Source organism: Nyctereutes procyonoides, unplaced genomic scaffold (genome assembly GCF_905146905.1).
Source record: "Nyctereutes procyonoides isolate TBG_1078 unplaced genomic scaffold, NYPRO_anot_genome, whole genome shotgun sequence".
Lineage (NCBI taxonomy): Eukaryota > Metazoa > Chordata > Mammalia > Carnivora > Canidae > Nyctereutes > Nyctereutes procyonoides.
Window position 1 is genome coordinate 8,838,485 of NW_026575037.1, and position 19,931 is coordinate 8,858,415.

The window sequence follows — 19,931 nt, forward strand, 5'->3', positions numbered from 1 at the left end:
CAAGGACACAAATTATACAAAAGGGTGGAAAAAAAGGAACTGAAAGTGAAGCTTGGAGAGGAATAGGCAGGAAGGTAACAATGTCAAGGAAAGAACTTAAAGGGCTTAAAGGTTCTAAAACTGTATAACCTAATTGTATAATGAGTAGTAGAGAGCCGTGTGGTTTACCATCATCTCCTCTCCCGTTGGGGATCTTTTCCTGCCAGTTTTCAGCTCCTAAGTCTTGTATTTGTATATTCAAGCTCCTATTTTGTAAACATTATTCTCCTTTGGGATACACATATTCAAGTCTATCCTTAAAAAGAAAGAAAAAGCAAGCTACAGTCCCATCTATCTCCTTTTTTGTACTACCACACTTTTTGAAATAAATCTATGTGCTTTTCTATACTTTATTTCTTCTTCCAATCCCGTTTGTATTCTAGAACACCTCACTGAACCTTTTTTCTTAAAGGTCACTGGAGACCAGCTAAATACTAAATCCAGTAGTTTTTTTGTTGATTTCTACTACTGTTTGTGATAGTGTTGAACAGTTGTCTTTTACATTCTCTTTTCCTTTGGCCTCTGCCTTATCTTGATTCTCCTTACTGTTTACTATTCTTGAATCTACCCTCCTGATTATATTTCCCTAGTGTCTCTTCATTACCTACAGCCCTCTATACATCACTTCCGAATTATAACCATTTATATTAGCCAGTAGTGGGTTCAGTGGCATTGGGGAATGCATGCCCCTTGTACATACTCGAGAATGTATTAAATATACTTTGGGAAGATTTATTCATATATTCCAAAGTTTACACATATGTCATTTGAAGAATGTGTAATGTTTGAGAAACCTAAAAATATTGTTACTGGGACTGGATTTTGGCTGTTTTCTTTTTTCACAATATTTTTTCCTTAGGCCTTCTTCAGCTTATAGTTTCACCTAACGTGTATTTACAATTTATATCCCTCCTGAACTCCAGAAACAACTCAACTGCTTACTGAACTTTAGTGTGAATACTGTTTGTACATCAAACACACTTTATGTCAAAAACTAAACTCCCTTTTCTCCTTTCCTCTTCTGCCAAAAATGTTTTCCTCTTCCTTTATTGATTAATAGTTCCTTTATTCTTTTTTTTTTTTTAAGATTTTATTTATTTATTCTTGAGAGAGTCAGAGACACAGGCAAAGGGAGAAGCAGGCTCCATGCAGGGAGCACGTGGGACTCGATCCCGGGACTCCAGGATAACAACCCGGGCCAAAGGCAGGCGCTAAACTGCTGAGCCACCCAGGCTGCCCAGTACCTTTATTCTTAACCACATAAACTTAAAATTTTAGAATCATTCTTGAACATACTCTTCATTCATGGTTATTTCTCACACCCAAAGTTCTTTGCTTTTTTATTTATTTATTTTAAGCCATCTGTTCCGTACCTTTCCATTACTAACTTCTCACCTTAGTTACTGATCTTTGGTTCTACACCCAGAGATAGCCTCCTGAAATGCATTTAGATCGTATCATTCACTCCCTCAAAAACCTGCAAAGACTTCACATTGCCTGAAGAGGACAGTCCAGACTAACTTGTTCCATGATCTGTACTACATTTTTGGCTGCTTGTTCTTCTACTAACTCCATTCTCCAAACATTCTACATTCCAGCCAGGGGTGGGACAGAGATGGCTGTATGTTTTTTTTTTTTTTTTTTTTTTTTTACACCGTTGCCTTTGTTCATGAGGTTACTTCAGCTTGTCAGGCCAGCCACCAAATCTCTGCTTATTGAAATTCTGTTCATACCTTACATCTCAGTCAAATGCCACTCCTTCAGTGAAGACATTCCCAAAGGCATTTGTTGGAATTAATTCTTCCTCCTGTATGCCCGCATCATATTACTTTATCCGTTATTCATTTCATCCTGCCTCATGTTACACTAAGTAGGTAACATATCAGCATCTCTCCCACCTAGTTGAAAATTCTTTAAAGATAGGAAGTGTAGCTTCTGTTTCTTGCTTTACCATTTTAAAAAGAGTAAAAACATTTTTGGAGCATTCTATTGAATAAAAGATTTAAAGGTGTGAAGTTACACAGTGGAGCTTTGCCCCCAACTTTTTGCATTCTGAGGAACGCTTGTCATTTTATAAGCAGAATTGCAGCAGTATTCCCCATCTAGACACTAGGGCACCATGCTATAGGAAATAAAAGTGGAGGAGTCTCTGTGACATGACCAAATAAAAATGGAACTGGAATTCAGATTGTTAAAACATAATTTTCTAACTCTTAAAATTTCCTTTCAGAGAGACACATCTCAATCCAGAGGCAGCTTGCTGATCTCGAGAAGTTAGCCTTCGTAACTGAAGGAGATTTTGACTCTGCCAGTTCATTGAACTCAGAGAGTCTTGATGCAGGTATTTAAATATTTTGAGGGTTTTTTTTCCCTTTAATTTCTAATGGCTTTTCATCTTTCAACTCATGAAAATTTGCTGAGAATAGACTTGTTTATTGCCACTGAACTAGAGCAATAATACGTTTTTCATTCAGGAAACCGGTAGCCTTCTACCTGCATGGGTGCTGTGGTGATAAGTTGTTTCACAGTTCCTCAAGGAAATTACAATTTCATGGATATATGAGCACTGTGTATTCTATAAGTTAGGAATTGCGTTTGGCTATGAGTAACAGAAATCCGAAAAAACAGTGCCTTTAATAATACAAAGGCTTATATCCTTTCACGTAAAAGAAGTCCCAAGGTGGGCAGTTTCGGGCTGGTACAAGATTTCCTCATTGCTGTCAGGGCCTCAAGCTCCTCTCTTTCTGCTTGCCATCCTTAGTGCTTGAATTCCCTCCTCAATATCGCTTCATGGTGTTTTGAAGTAGGCAGAGTATATTGGAAAATTATTTTGATGATACTTGGCAGTGTGCTGTATGTGAAAGATATTTGTTAGATTAAAAATTGAGCTGCTGATTATTTCCGTTTATTTTTATTGCTCTAAACCTGAGTTTGAAAAATAAATAAAAATAAACCTGAGTTTGAGATTTTAATTTTTTTGTTACTATCAGAGTTTTTATTTGAGATATATTACATTGCTAATTAAATAAGACTTCTATTTTTATAATCCATAATCTTTTCATTAATTAGGAAGAACTTAGAAATTCACTGAGAGGATGCAGTGGTTCTAACCATGCTCCCTGTCCCAGAATAGCAGTTATTTTTGGATCCTATTTACTCCTTTCACTCCTTACATTTTTCTTACTCCACATGTTGTTTTTGTTGTTGCCAGAGTAGAATGCCACAGCAGAAATCTACACTGTCTGCCCAGCTCCTGCCTCTCTGGGCATATGACAAGTGTTGCCCTCTCTCCTGTCCAAAGTACATAGTGATGCTCTCTCTGGCAGGCATTTTGCCTGGAGGGACATCATGTAGTTTATCACTTTCCCATTTTCTCTGTTCCTAGTGATAACAAGGGTATCAGCCAGCCCCAGAGAGGAGAATTTTAGGGTAAAAAATCAATCACTGACCATGTGCTGATTATTAACTACCTGTTGAGGTAGAGATGACTCCCTAATGTTAACGTAGACATTATCTGAGAAGTGTATGTGTTGGGTGGAGGGAGTCCCCTGTTATTATTTTGTAGCTAAATCAAGGCATTAATAGGTAGTCTGTTCTGTGCTTTATTGGTTCTTTTTTTCTTTTCTTTTTTTTTTTTTTTTTGGTCAGGAAACAAACAGTCTTGTCCATTGTGTCCTAAGGAAAAATTCAGAGCTTGTAATAGCCATAAGCTTCGTCGTCACCTTCAAAATTTACACTGGAAAGTCTCAGTTGAATTTGAAGGTTAGTATTTTTGTGCTTACTAAAAAGTAAATGAGTCAAGATTTGATAGAAGTTTTGGAATCTTATTGTGAGCATAATCAGGTATTTTCCATTTAAAATTATTAGGGATTTAATGCCCTTCTTTTAATGTGTTTTTTAATAAAAGACCATGTAACTCTAGGCAATAGATATATATTGCAAGTGTAGTTTAGTTTAGCAAATATTTATTAAGCGTCTCTTCTATACTGGGTACTTTGCTTGGTCCGGGGGGGGGGGGGGGGGCGGGGAGTCCCCATAACTTTTTGAACTGTAAAAAGTTAGACTTTTCCTTTTATGTTAGAACAACTACCATTTGACACATAATTTTGAAAGTGTAATAAATGCAAAACAAAATAAAATATGTGGTATGAATATTGGAGAAGACCATCTTTTTTCTGCTGATGGCTTAAAAAGACTAGAGTTAAAAATAGTGGGCTATAAGATACTTGAAATCATAGCCTTTCTTTAGATAAATGAAAATTAGTAAAAAGATACCAATTATAATAGTGACAAAAATGACACAACTTGGGGCACTAAATTTACCAAGAGGCCTCATCAAGAATAAAATTAAAGGATAAAAAATGAGGTCTTACCAAGTTAAAAAAGACTTCCTAGATATAATGAATTATTATTAGATTCTAAGAGTGAATTATGTGAATTATTATAGCATTTTTGGAAAGTAATCTGGTAACATTTTTAAAATTTAAAATATACATATCTATCCACCAGGAACTCCTTCTTTTTGGGAGTAAAAGAATCGATAGATAGGGAGAGATGTACAAGAATATTCACTGCAGCATGTACTTAGTGACAAAAACTTAAAACTAAAATAAAAAAGGGATGGTTGAATATATTATGGTATATATTATGGTACATACATACCAATAAATATTACACCATCATTGTAAAGAGTATGTATTAGATCCATACTAGCTTACTCGGAAGGCTTTCCATGATAAACTGCTATTGAAAACAGCGTGTGAGTAAGATTTTATGTTACATTTAGGTAAAAATAAAAAATATCTCCCAAAAAAAGCCCTAAAAAAAAAAAAAGTTTATTACTAGTTACTTAGGGAAAAGGGAATTAGTGACTAAATCAGAGGCCATCTTGGCTTTTATGTTTAATTATTTACAAGAATATGTAGTAAATCATGTTGACTTTTTATCAAAAAAGAAAAGTCTCAGTTAAAAAGTTATTTTCTGTATTTTTTATTTAAGCTATTACTAACCTTTAGGTTTAGTCTTTGTCTTCCAAGTTTTTCTCAGCTCTTAAATGGCTCATGGCATTTCTTTACTTTCTTAAGTATATTAAGTTGTTGGGTTTTTTTCACATGGTTGTGATCTGATCTCGTAGATAAGTGAGTATCATAGCTTTTTTCTTAGTAAGCAGGTCTCAAAGAAGTTGGCAAATATGTTTAAGACAGAAGCAGCAAGACCTGCTGAAGGAATAGAAGAAGTGAGATGTGAGGAGAAAAAAGTGAACAATGCTTGGGCTTGAGATTTGAGCAACTATAAAAATAGTGGTATCCTTTACTGAATGGAGACCAGGGCTGGGGGAGAAGGCCAAACCTGCAGATTTAGACATGCAAAGGTTTAGATGCATCTCCTGGAGATGTCAAGTAGCCTGTCTAGATACTAATCTTGAGTTTGGGAAAAAGGTTTGGGCTAGATATGTATGTTTGGGAATTGTCAGAATATAAATGGTATTTAAAGCCAAAAGACTGCGTGGGATAACCATAGGAGTACATGTCAATGGAAAAAAAGTTGCTGAGTCCTGAGATACTTCCATAAGAACAAGTAAGAGAAACAGATGCAGGATATGAGAAGAAAAGAGAGATCATTTAGAGTTAAGACAACTGGAAGGCATTATCATTGATTTAAAAAGTGAAAAAGAGACCTGGTTCAAGAGGAAATGATATATTTAGTTCTTGGCAGTAGATTTTGAAATGCTGACCTCATAATCAGTCATATATCCTCAATAGGCAATTAGAGATAGAGATCTAGCCCTCAGGAAGGAGTTAGTATCTAGAGTTAGAATTTGGAATTCCTTCCCCCAGAGGAGATAGTTGCAACCATAAAAGGCATTAAGGTTTCCAAGGAAAAAAGGGGGTGTGGGGAGGAGTCATGTAGCAGATCAAGCTTACAGAAACACTTACCTTTTAGGGTGGAAGAGAGGGAAGAGACCTATGAAGAAGATTAAGGAGGATGGGAGGAGAGAACTAAGTGCCATATCACAAAGAGGCTGTGTAATGGCAAATGTAGTATGAAGCTAAGAAAAAGTCAAAATGTCAGAGAATAGCTGATAAAATTGAATCCCAAAGAAGCTAAATGACCAATCCAAGATAATACAGAACCAAAATTTAAATCTGGATCTCATATATTTGTTTTTGTACTATATCTTACATAACAAATATGTAAAACTAAGGCAGTCTCATTCAAATAGGTTATGATCTTATAAGAAGAATCCCAGTTATTCTTATAAAATAAAATTTACTAATTTTAATGATAATTGAATATTTAATGAACAGTGATATGACAACCAGCCATTCTTCACTTTAGGTTACAGGATGTGCATCTGTCACTTACCTTGTCGACCAGTGAAACCAAACATTATTGGAGAACAGGTAATCAGATGTTAGATTTATTTTTAAATTTAGCTCTCTTTAAAGAAATCACAATCTTTTTTTTTTTTTCTTAAGATTTTATCTATCTGAGAGAGAGAGAGCAAGAAAGAACATGGCAGGAGGGAAGGGGGAAAGGGAGAGGGAGAAGCAGGCTCCCCACTGAGCAGGGAAACTGATATGGGGCTAACCCTAACCTAGGACTCTGAGATCATGACCTGAGCCAAAATCAAGAATTGGATGCTTGACTGACTCAGCCACTCAGGCGCCACTTGTGATTAATATGCCCTTTCTTTTAATTTGTCAAAGAACGGACTCAAGAAACATCCTGAAATCTTAATAATTCTTTAAAAGTACTATGTTCATTTTTAGGATGCATTTAACTTTGGGGGAATACAAATTCCAAATATTTTTTAGTGATACTATCCTGAATGCATAGTAGCTGAACAAGTCCTCATTATTAATTTTTTTCAGGTCACTAAAAAGAGCAAAGTGGTGGGAGAAAGAAATTCAAACATTTCTTAAGCAATAATCAGGACAATGCTTGGTCCATCAACCCTATCCAGGGTTGGCAATGTTGTCAACTATTCTCTGCTTGCTATTTGACCCCAAGTAAATAGGAAGTAGAAGCTCTAAGGCTAAAAGGCATCAAAAATAGGAAAAAGCCATTGGAGTAGTCTTTTTATTCTCAGCTAAATGAGAAATTATAAAGTGAAAATTTTTCATATGGACTGTTAGACTTTTTATTACATTTCTAACATTCAATGGTATGCTGAAACTAGCTCAAATTTCTAGAAGGCTTGAAAGCTAGCTGTTAAATATGGCCATCATTAAAAATTATATAAGCTTTAAAGTGAGTAAGTTATGTTACCAACCAAGATAATGAATACTCAAATCTCATTACTTATTATCTATTTTACTATTGTCTACATTCTTTTTTTTTTAATTTTTTTTTAAATTTTTTTTTTAATTTTTTTTTTATTTATGATAGTCACAGAGAGAGAGAGAGGCAGAGACACAGGCAGAGGGAGAAGCAGGCTCCATGCACCGGGAGCCCGATGTGGGATTCGATCCTGGGTCTCCAGGATCGCGCCCTGGGCCAAAGGCAGGGGCCAAACCGCTGCGCCACCCAGGGATCCCTATTGTCTACATTCTTCTTGTATATTATATCTGGATGCTATCCATGCTATCTAGGATATTATACATCTCTTCCCAAACTCACATTTAGCGATGTCACATCAATCAGTAGCTTGAAATCTGTCATGATTGTAGTTTGAGGTTGGCCATGGTAGAGTATACATAACACAGAAAACTGCAAATACTACAAATCAGAGCTTTATTTTCCTGGAGAACAATTATTAAACATCTACTAACACAGCACTGCTAATTTTATGCCACTCATAAGTGCTACTTATAGAAAATAAGGTACAAAAAAAAGAAAAGAAGGTACAGTTATTTGCTGACTAGAATGGGAAAAATTAAAGTTGTAGTTATTATAAAGTAAATAAAAAGCACATATAAGTATGTAGATAAGGAAGTAAAGATCTCTTCAAAGGCCCATGGCGATATTAATTCTATTTTCTATGCCATTATACAACCAAGACACACTAACAGAATTAAACTTGCAGTCTTAAATAAGCTTCTATTTTATTGTCTTAGTAACATATCTGTACATTTAAATTAAATACTCTGTTTGATAGATATCCAGTAAAATGGGCGCCCATTATCATTGTATCATTTGTTCAGCAACAATCACCAGAAGGACGGATATGCTGGGACACATTAGGCGACATGTGAATAAAGGAGAGACGAAATCCAGGTATATTGCTGGTGAGTTGAGCAATCAACATTAACATATTAACATATGTTGATAAGCAAATCTTTAAACAATGATCCAGTTATTTTCAGATATCAGGTAGATAAAATATAGCGACTTAACCAAGTCACTTAGTTTTAACTGTTAATCCATTATTTCAGGTTTCGTTTTCCTTCTGTGAGACTCCCAACAACATTTAACTTTCCTCAGTTTAACAAATGCGAGTATAAAAAATGGATTGATGCTAAAGTAAATATGAATATCTTAATGAGAGATTATAGATAACTGTGTTATACTTACTGTTGAAAAACATTGGAAAAAGGAAGTAGAATTATATAAAGACCATTTACTATCCTGAAGTGATACCAGGTTATTAATAGCTTGTTATTACCAAGGAAGCCCTTCTTAAGAATTAAGACCTCATGCCCTAAGGCATCCATTGTATGTAATGAATTAACTTCTCTTACATACATCTAGAATGGTACTATGTTCCTTTTTCAAGAATTGAAAAAAATAGTCACCAATAATTTTCTATAGAGCTTCATTTTCTCCTGGAATCTGGTTTGAGAAAAGGCTGATATTGTGAGGGATGTCACATGCCACTTTGGTAGATGTAGGAGAATATAAAATACAACACCAGGGAATATTACTATGATTTGGCATTGTAAAAAGGGAAATATGGTTGCCGTGTAGTTTAACATTCTGATTATAAAATTATGAAGAAATCCAAACATAAAGAATCTCGATTATTTTTTCCCACATATGAAGTATATGTCTTGTTCCTTAAATATTTAAAATATACACACAAATATATTAGTATTTCATTTGAGTTGATAGCTACATGATTCTAATGTGTACTAAATGTAGAATCTTTTTTTCCCCATTACTTTATACCCATCTGAATGTAACTTGTGATTTTAAATCATAGTTATAAGGAAGTGTTCTGAAATCCAGCATATTCAGGAAGTATAGTGATTCTTAGTCTTCCATGATGGCTAATGGAATGAAACAGAGATACTATATTTTATAACCATTATATCACAGTAAGATATATTTAGTAGTGTTTGATGAATACTAAAGGTATTTTAGGATTTTATTTTTGGTTTATTGTTCTTAACTATGTTTCATGATACAGATATATTGATGTTCTGGGCAGATAAGATTTTAACTTAATAAACTTTAGTTCCCCAAATAATTGAGTGCTACTCTTTCCTAGAGACACTACTGAATAAATCAGTTTTGGGTTTTCTTTTTTTGTTGTTTACCCAATTGGTTACATTAACAAAATATTATAAAGTTATTTCTTTTAATTTTTTATTTATTTATGATAGTCACAGAGAGAGAGAGAGAGAGAGAGGCAGAGACATAGGCAGAGGGAGAAGCAGGCTCCATGCACCGGGAGCCTGATGTGGGTTTCGATCCCGGGTCTCCAGGATCGCGCCCTGGGCCAAAGGCAGGCGCCAAACCGCTGCGCCACCCAGGGATCCCCTTTTTTTTTTTTTTTTTTTTTTAATTTTTTATTTATTTATGAAGTTATTTCTTTTAATGTGTATTGATTTAGATGTTTAGCAATATTTTGTATTTCACTGGAAATCTTTTTTTTTTCTTTTTAGCTTCTGCTGCAAAACCACCTAATGAAATTTTGAAAGAGACAGACACAGATGTACAAGTTTGTCCTAACTACTCTATACCTCAAAAAACAGATTCCTATTTTAATCCCAAAATGAAACTAAATCGGTAAGATAAATTGGAAAAAAAGGTTATGGGATGTTTCAAACAATTGCAAATATACTTTCTCAATCTTTATGTTCTAATATAGGGAAGTTTAATACTACGTACAGAATGAAAATGTTTTTGTATTTTCTCAGAATGATTGTTTTCTCTCTTCTTTTCTACCAAATTAATTTCTTTCTCAGAGTCAAATAGGCCTAACTTTATATAATTGATGAACAGGCTGGTGCTTTTCTGGGCAAATTTTATGAAATCATTCATGGTGAATGCTTATTTAGAGAACCCAATTAGATTGATAGTTTAATTTCACAAATGTTTAGTTCTTGTACTTCTAGGTGAGGAATATGTTACTAGGTCTTCTTTTAAAACAGGTTGTACAAAAAAAATTAAAAAAATAAAACAGGTTGTACAGTAAATAGGAACCCCGATTCTCACTATTTTTTTTTTTTTTTTGAGAGGTAGTGTGAGCACAAGGTGGGAGTAGGGGTAGAGGGAGAGGGAGAAGGAATGGGAATTTTAATCAGGCTTCGCATCTAGCTCTGAGCCTGGAGCCAGATGCTGGACTTGATTTTACAACTCTGAGATCATGACCTGAGCAGAAATAAAGAGTCAGACACTTAACCAACTGAGCCATCCAGACACCCCATCTCACTACTCTTAAATAAAATCTACAGTGATGAAGCCATGGTACAGTAAAATTATTTCAGATTATTGTACTTTCTTCTAGGCAGCTAATATTCTGTACATTGGCTGCTTTGGCTGAGGAACGAAAACCTTTGGAATGTCTAGATGCCTTTGGAGCCACTGGTAAATAATGCTTTTTTTTTTTTTTTAGAATCCCACTTTAATTGTCAAATTTATGCAATATCTTTTCTTAGAAAATTTATATGGATATTCTATATAGCAGGATATTTTGATATAAAAAATTAGAGATCCAGGGTAAGTATTTTTATTGTGAAAAATTTCAAATATATGCAAAAGCCTGATGTGGAACTCAATCCCTGGATCATGCCCTGAGCCGAAGGCAAACGTTTAACCGCTGAGCCACCCAGGCGTCCCACATTTCCTTCTCTTTTATGGCTGAGTAGTATTTTGTTGGGTGTGTGTGTGTGTGTGTGTGTGTGTGTGTGTAAGTATGTCACATTTTCTTTATTCATCAGTGGACACTTAGGTTGTTGTTTCCATGTCTTGGCTATTGTAAATAATGCTGCAATGAACTACTCTTTTTTCACCTGAAATCATTAAACCTAATGTCTGAGCTTTTCAGTCCTTTCTTTAATGTTCCTTTGTTGTTTTTTTTTTTTTTTTTTTAAAGATTTTATTTATTCACGCTAGACCTAGAGAGAGAGAGGCAGGGACACAAGCAGAGGGAGAAGCGGGCTCAATACAGGGAGCCCGATGCGGGACTTGATCCCAGGACTCCAGGATCAGGCCCTGCCAAAGGCAGGCGCTAAACCTCTGAGCCACCCAGGGATCCCCTCTTTAATGTTCCCTTGTAAACTTATATCAGTTCATGGCAGTAAGTTTGCATGCTTCCCCATCTCTAAGATGGGAGTATTAGAACTTATTTCACAGGCTTGTTATGGGAACCTAAAAAAATTCATAAAGACCATGGCATGTAGTAGATGTTAAATACTACATTTATGAGACATGGGTAGAGAAGACGGTCAATACTTTTGGTACATAGAGGGTTTCCTAATCCACAGGGGCTGGGCCTGTAGCGCCATCACCTATATTGTAATGAATGTCCCTTATGGCACTAATCCAATAAGTATAGAGAGCCTGTGAGAAGAGGCTATCTTGGTCTGGATTCTTGATCATTTGCTTACATACAAAGTTGTTCTGTTAATTCACAATGGTGCTGTTGTGCAATGTTTGAGAAATGTTGGTCCACTAAAGTTGTTTTCATATTTTGGTGCATTAGGTAAACTTCAGTGGGAGGAGTTCCAACTTCCCATCCCCCAAGCAGAGTAACTCCACTCTTACATTGTATAGTGGGTTTCTCTGTAAGATTTTGCGTGAAAAGTGTTCCATTGTAAGAGATGTAAAAAAAAGAAAACCCATTCCCCAAAATAACAAACATGGTTACTTTATTTGAATAGAGGTTATGGGAAAGTTTTATTTATTTTTTTAAGATTTTATTATTTATTCATGAGAGACACAGAGAGAGAGAGCGGGGGGGTGGGGCGCTCAGAGACACAGGCAGAGAGAGAAGCAGGCTCCATGCAGGGAGCCCGACATGGGACTCAATCCCGGGTCTCCAGGATCAGGCTGGGCTGAAGGTGGCGCTAAACCGCTGAGCCACCCGGGCTGCCCTATGGGAAAGTTTTAGAAGAAATATTAATGAAAATCTGTTAGACGCTTTGTGTGTATATGTGTGTGTGGTAACTTTTCTTTGTAGGTTTTGAAGTGAGAAAGTAGAAAAAGAATTATTTATGAAAATACTAAGATTTGGAAACAATTTGGTGTTTTTATAAAGTAATATTATTATACTATTTTTATTCTTTAATTACTGTAATTTAAAATTCATTTTCCTTCACATTTCTCCTAAGGAATAATGGGATTACAGTGGGCAAAACATCTTGGAAGTGCAGTTAAGGTTACAATTAATGACTTGAATGAGAACTCTGTGACACTGATTCAGGAAAACTGCCATTTAAATAAATTGAAAGTGGTAGTGGACAGTAAGGAAGAAGAAGAAAGTGATGATATTCTTAAAGAAGGAGAAGAAAACCTTGGTAATATTAAGGTGACCAAAATGGATGCCAATGTACTGATGCATTTGAGATCTTTTGATTTCATGTAAGTGAAAGAAACTTGCTATGTCACTGTCTAAATGGTCCTGGATTATTTTTGTGGGGGAAGGGTTAAAAATAAAGACTGTTGTTTATTTATTTAAATTAATGTAGCTTTTTCCATTGGCCTAAGGAATGCAATAAGAACATTTCCTAGCATTTAAAATAAAATTCCTGGGCATGACAATTTTCCTCTAAGCCTGATTTCATCTTTATATGTCTAACGTATCACATGATCATTTTGTTACTTAATTTAAAAGCAGATTTATATACTTAAAATATATTCGTAAAGTACTTTTGAATCCATGGAATTTTATCATTACATATAATGACAATGGTACCATTTTGATTACTAAAATGATTTTAAAATATATCTGTATTCTTTCTGATTTTAGACACCTAGACCCTTTTGGAACATCAGTGAACTATCTAGATTCTGCATTCAGAAATATAAGAAACCTTGGCATAGTATCAGTGACTTCTACAGATATCAGTTCTTTATATGCCAAGGCACAACATGTTGCCCGACGTCACTATGGCTGTAACATTGTCCGAACTGAATATTACAAGGAACTAGCAGCCAGAATTGTTGTAGCTGCAGTGGCAAGGTACCAGATTGACAGCAACATACCTAGTATGTTTTGGTATATGATAGAGATAATATTATAAAAAGTACCAATCTCATTTTTCAAAAATGCACAAAGAACAAATTTCTGTATTCATGTCCATAATCTTGATTTGTTTGATAATCTTGGGGTTTTTCCTGTTATAATTTGATTTAAAAGTTTTGTGCCTAAAATAGTTTACTCTCTTGGGACGCCTGGGTGCCTCAGAGTCCTGGGATTGAATTCCACATCAGCCTCCACACAGGAAGCCTGCTTCTCTCCCTGCCTGTGTCTCTGCCTCTCTCTGTGTCTCTCATGAATAAATAAGTAAATAATTTTTAAAAATATATTTTACTCTCTAATTAAGAATTTCATTAAGTTAATAAGAGGAGATTAAAAATGAAAGTTAACTTTAAATCAGTTATTTTAACGACATAGGGCAAAAGGGGGATAGCACCCCCGTGAAAAGCAAATGCAAAAGTTGTTTTTATTTTTTTAATTTTTTTTGAAGATTTTATTTATCCATGAAAGACACACAGAGAGAGAGGCAGAGACATTGGCAGAGGGAGAAGCAGGCTCCATGCAGGGAACCTGACGTGGGACTCAATCCTGGGACTCCGGGATCACACCCTGAGACAAAGGCAGACACTCAACTGCTGAGCCACCCAGGCATCCCCAAAAGTTGTTTTTAGATTTAGAAAAACATCAGGTTTTGGGCGGGTTTTTTGTTTTTCATTTATTTTTAAGTATGGCTCCATGCTGGGCATCATTTGCAGAAACAAGTTTATAAGCCATAATTTAAAAAATTTATTTATGTTTATTTTTGTTTTACTAATCTCTTTACCCAATACGGGGTTTGAACTCATGAACCTGAGATTAAGACCTGAGCTGAGGTGATCCCTGGGTGGCTCAGAGGTTTAGTGCCTGCCTTCAGCCCATGGCATGATCCTGGAATCCTGGGATCGAGTCCCACGTCAGGCTCCTTGCATGGAGCCTGCTTCTCCTCTGCCTGTGTCTCTGCCTCTCTCTTTCCCCCCCCCCCCGTCTCTGTCTCTGTCTCTCATGAAAAAATAAATAAAATCTTAAAAAATAAATAAATAAATACATACATACATACATACATACATACCTGAGCTAAAATCAAGACTTGGACACTTAACCAGTAGAACCACCTAGGTGCCCCAAAAAAAGCCATTTTGTTTTTTTCTGTGTTTTTTTAGATCTATTTACTTATTTATTTATTTTAGAGAGGAGGCGAGAGCTCAAGCAGGGGGAGTCGCAGAGGGAAAGAAGAATCTCAGACTCTGCACCAAGCATGGATTCCAATGCAAGGCTCTTCCCACAACCCTGAGATCATGACCTGAGCTGAAATCAAGTCAGAGTTCAACCCACTGAGCCACCCCAGCACTCCAAAAATTATTTGTTTTATGTCTATAATATCTCCTTTATTTACATACTTTGAATAAAATGATGGCTTATAGTGGCGTCTGGCTGGCTCAGTCAATAGAGCATGTAACTCTTAATCCCAGGGTCATGAATTGAAGCCCCAATTGCGTATAGAGATTACTAAAACAAAAATAAAAAACATACATAAATACATTTTTTTAATGATGGCTTATAAACCTGATTCTGCAAAATGATCTTACCTACAAAACAAAAAGTTATGTTTTTTTCCTCAGGATTTCTAAAACAGTTAAAGAAAGGCCTTTTTTTGAGCACTCACTTTATTCAGAATGTTACGGTAGGAGAAAAATATGCTAATATTATATAAGTTGACACTGAGAGTATAACTAATGCATGATTAGCCAGTTCATTCAGTAGCCACAACACTGGGTTCACAGCATTTAGATTGAAATTCCTACCTCAACATAATACAGATTATTAGACTTCATATACTTTTAGGGTTATTCCTAATTATCTGAAAACTCTGATACCCAGTGTGTACACATACCAAGGACTTATCGTATATACTTAAAAACATTTATAATGTAGCATCAACAAACTGAAATTTATACATATAAAATAAGTTTAGTATAAATAACTCCAGAGGGAAAGTCAGGTACAGTAATGGTATATCAATTAGGATGTAATCCAAAAGTCTATAAAATTAATAGTGAGCAAAAACATTGCCTATTCATTTTCCACTGAATATTCAGCATATACTAGCCTGCATGTAGTTAGTCCTCAATAATCATTGTTTAGAAGAGGTGTTTATAGATAAAAGGAGATAAGAAAGAAGGGTAGTGGTGATGACAAGAAACAAAGTGACACTGAAAATCAAAGAGTGTAGTGTAGGATACCAACAATACCATAATGGAAAATGTCCAGTTACTGAAGTCCCTGCCAAGCATCCTTTGTTACCTGTGGTTGTTTGTATAAAAGATGTAGTAATGATCTTTTAAAAACACTGGTACTAAAAAGTGAACTCTATTTTCCCATAACCTATCCATAATTTACTATCCAGGTTAGTATTGTCAAAAAAAAAAAAAAAAAAGCCAAACATTTAAGAAAAATGATAAGCCCCCAAAGTAACTTAAAAATTTTTTTTTCCAGAGCTGCAGCCCGATGTAACAAAGGCATAGAAGTACTGTTTGCAGTGGCTCTGGAACATTTTGTGTTGGTCGTCGTGAGAGTTTTGAGGGGGCCTACTTCTGCAGATGAAACAGCCAAGAAGATTCAGTACCTGATCCATTGTCAGTGGTGTGAAGAGAGAATTTTTCAGAAGGATGGTAATATGGTAGAAGGTAAATTCAAGCCTTTCTTTACTGTATATTATGTTTATGTATAAGCCTCCAATGAATAAGTCTTTATCATATCCCTAATTACACATATTGTTGTCCTTTGATTTTTAAAGATTACAGTGCTAACTTTATTTCCTATACTGGATTTCCTTTCATCAACAGACAAGACATTCGTGTGAGTTTATTAAAGTTATTTACTCATGCTCTACAATTTATGTTCTCTAGCTCTGCCCTCTATTGAAACATCTAGAAATAACTTAGTTTCCACTATCACTAATTTTAGGAACAGAAGTCAGATTACCTCTTTGTTTAGGGTGTTTCAAATCACTAATTTTATAAAAATAATTATCATGTTTCTGGCTGAATATAAAAACCATCAGTTATAAAACTCATTCAGTAAACATTTATTGAGCTTCTACTATATGCCAGGCATGGGGATCAAAGAAAAAGATGAGACTTATGCCCTCATAAAGCTGTTTCTGTTTAGCTTTTCTGGGGCATAGAAACAGATGCCCATTGTTTTCTGTTAGATTCTTGGCATGTTTTAGTATGGATTTTTAAGAATTCTTTAGATAGAATTTAACCCTTGTGATATGAGTTGCAAGTATTTTTTCTCATTTTGTGGTTTCTCTTGACATCTATTTTTTTTAATCTTTCATATGCCAAAGTTTTTTGTTGTTACTGTTGTAAAGTTAATTTTCTTTTATGTATTCTTTATTTCATCTATAGTTAGAATGTTCATATTTCTATATTCAGGATAGGTTGTGTTTTATTGAATAATTCACCTTTCTCCACCAATGTGAGAATACCTTCTTTTTCTTATACTAAAGAATATATTTGAGTTTGTTTGTGGATTTTCTGTTCTGTTCCAGTGGTTTAGTGATTTTCTGTTCTATTCTGTTCCAGCACCTCTACCAAACTATTTTGATTACAGAGGATTTTTATTTTTAGTGTTTAATATCTGTTATGGCAATTCCTCTTCAAAGCTGTATTTATGGAGTGTTCCTGATATGGGATCTTCCTTTTTCCTTAATAAAAGAGTAAATAAATAGACCAGCTAGTATTTTTTTAATTAAATTAAGGAAGATAGATATTGTTGTGGTTTCCAGACTTCTTAATAGCCTAGTATGCTTTTCATTTGTGCAAGTACTTTTGCTACAGTGTTAATTGATAGTGAGAACAGAAGGCGTCTGGTCATGTTCCTTTAGTTCTCTCTAGTGCTTTTTGATTCAGGGATGGATCTGAGATACCTATCATTTATAATGTTAAGAAAGTATCCTTCATTTCCAGTTTTGTTTTTTTTTTAAAGATTTTATTTATTCATGAGAAACACAGAGAGGAGAGAGAGAGGCAGACACACAGGCAGAGGGAAAAGCAGGCTCCACGCAGGGAGCCGGATGCGGGACTTGATCCTGGGTCTCCAGGATCACGCCCTGGGCTGAAGGTGGTGCTAAACTGCTGAGCCACCCGGGCTGCCCTTCATTTCCAGTTTTATTGTATTTTAGCAAGATGTTGAATTTTGTCATGTATTTCAGCATCTGTGGAGATGATTATATAGTATTTCTTCTTCGGTGTATTGATATGATTAAATGTAATAAAATTTCCCAGTAATTAACCATTCTGCCTTTCTCAATAAACTACTGTATCAAGAAGTATTTTCTTAAAATGGATTCTATTTGCTAATTTTTTAAATTTTATTTTACTATTCATAAAAGAAATGGTATATAATGTTCCTTTTTAGCATCATTTTGATTAGGCTTTGGATTATGTTTAAACTTAAAAAGAATTTGGAACTTTGCCCTTTTTTTTCAGTGGTTGGGAACAGGTTAGCTTTAGCTTTTCTGAATTATATACATAGAATTGAGCCAAGTGGTATCTATTGGTTCTTTTTAATTTTCTTGCTTTCTGTGGTTATATTCTCTTTTTAAAATTTATAATACATGTCCTTTCTGCCTTTTCTCTTGACTGCATTAGATACTGGTAGATACCCTACTGTTGTTCATTTATTATCTTTCTTAAATATGTGTTACAAAATTTGATTCTTTTTGGTTTCAAGTAATATAGTTTGGCTCTTGGTGTCATAAATGAGGTAATCAGCCTCCCATTTTCCCTTCCTAATTTGTGTTCATTATACATTTATTAGAATGTAACATATTCTATTTCACCAACGAAATCTACACATTAAATGTGTTTAGTACTCATCACTCTTTTTGCCATAATTTCTCTAATCACTTAAAGAGTTGAGAGTTTGTGTGCCTTTTGAAAGTTTTTATACTGTTATCTGTTACTGAATATCATTGTAACTTTTCCTTCTTTTATGTGACATGATTATTTTGCCTGGCTGCGCAAAGGAATATTTATTTTTGAAGTCCCGTAACTTTACTAGGGTATATCTTTTTAGGATCAGTTTTCCTAAATCATGGTGTACTCCTTCAGAGTTTCAAATCTTTCTGTATTTTGAGAGAGTTTTCTTAAATATATATTTAATTCTGATGTTTGTCTTAGCTTTTGTATTATGCCTCTGCTAGATCTCCTCAGCCCGTCTTTAACTAGCATTTTATCTCCTAGAAATGTTCACACAGATTTGTAATTGTTTTATCTTCTTCATGTATGGCCATTTTACCATTATAAAATGTCCGTCTTTATCTCTGTGATATTTCTCTGAAAGCTTAGATTATCTGATATTAATATAAATACCACTCTTAGTTATTCTTGGCATAATATATTTTTCTCATCCTTTTACTTTCAATCCATAAGTATCTTATTTGATCTTGCCTTTTAATTCAGTCTGATCATTTCTGCCTTTTGATTGAGAGTTTTAGACCTTCCTACTAAATGTCATTCTTGGAATTGATTGGCTTTATGTTCTTTTACTATTTGTTTTTATGTGTTTCATGTCTTTTTGTTCTGTTTCGCCTTTGTTGCCTTTTTTAGTGTTAAACATATTTTTAGTGTGTCATTTTAATCCCTCTACTGATTTTTTTCATTATACATTTTTCAGTCATTTTCTTAACGGTTTCTCCAGGGATTACAATATACAACTTTAACTTCTCTTGAGCTGCCTCAAGTTATATTGACTACAGACTGGCAAAAACTAGCCACTTTGCTCTAATGTAATTCTATTTTCCTCTCCCCTTGTATGCTATTTTTGTCTTCTGTTAATTACATCTGTGGAGACCCAAACAATATAATAGTTACTTTTTAAATATTCTTATGATTTTCAAAGAAATTAAGACAAGAGAAATAACACACAGACACACATATCTTTTATAGTTACCCACATAATTACATTTCTAGTGTTCTTTAGTTCTAACTTTGGATTCAAGTTAATCTATTTCATTTCCTTTCAACCTGAAGAACCTCCTTTATTCTTTCTACAACAAACTCTCCCAGTTTTTGTTTATCTGGTGATGTCTTTATTTCACCTTCCTTTTTAAAGGATAGTTTTGTTGAATATAGAATTATTGGTTGACAGGAGTTTTTTTCTTTCAGCACTTTGAATACAGCATTCCAGTGCCTTGTGGCCTCTGTTATTTCTGATGAGAAGTCAGTCAGTTCTTGTTTTTTTGTTCTCTTGTATTTGATAAATTATTTTTCTTTTACTGCTTTCAAGACTTTCTCTTTGTGGCAGTTTAGTTACAATATGTCTGAGTGGATCTCTTAATGTTTATCCTAATTGGACTTCATTGAGCTTTTTGAGTCTATAGGTAAGTATTTTTTATCAGAGTTGGGGTATTGTCTTGCTTGTCCAACCTAAATCCATCTTCATCACCTCAAACTGGAGGTGGATATCGTCTGTAATC

At 34.7% G+C, this 19,931-nt stretch overlaps 1 protein-coding gene across 1 annotated transcript in view; it reads left to right on the plus strand.

Moving 5' to 3' along the window:
* Nucleotides 1-19,931, plus strand: part of TRMT1L (tRNA methyltransferase 1 like) — a 35,835-nt gene that overhangs the window by 3,371 nt on the left and 12,533 nt on the right. Inside the window, exons 2-10 of the mRNA XM_055319345.1 lie at nt 2,270-2,380; nt 3,688-3,801; nt 6,379-6,443; nt 8,141-8,270; nt 9,870-9,993; nt 10,715-10,794; nt 12,540-12,789; nt 13,178-13,390; nt 15,941-16,131. Coding sequence (XP_055175320.1) covers nt 2,270-2,380; nt 3,688-3,801; nt 6,379-6,443; nt 8,141-8,270; nt 9,870-9,993; nt 10,715-10,794; nt 12,540-12,789; nt 13,178-13,390; nt 15,941-16,131 — 1,278 coding nt within the window. The remainder of the gene's footprint in view (nt 1-2,269; nt 2,381-3,687; nt 3,802-6,378; nt 6,444-8,140; nt 8,271-9,869; nt 9,994-10,714; nt 10,795-12,539; nt 12,790-13,177; nt 13,391-15,940; nt 16,132-19,931) is intronic.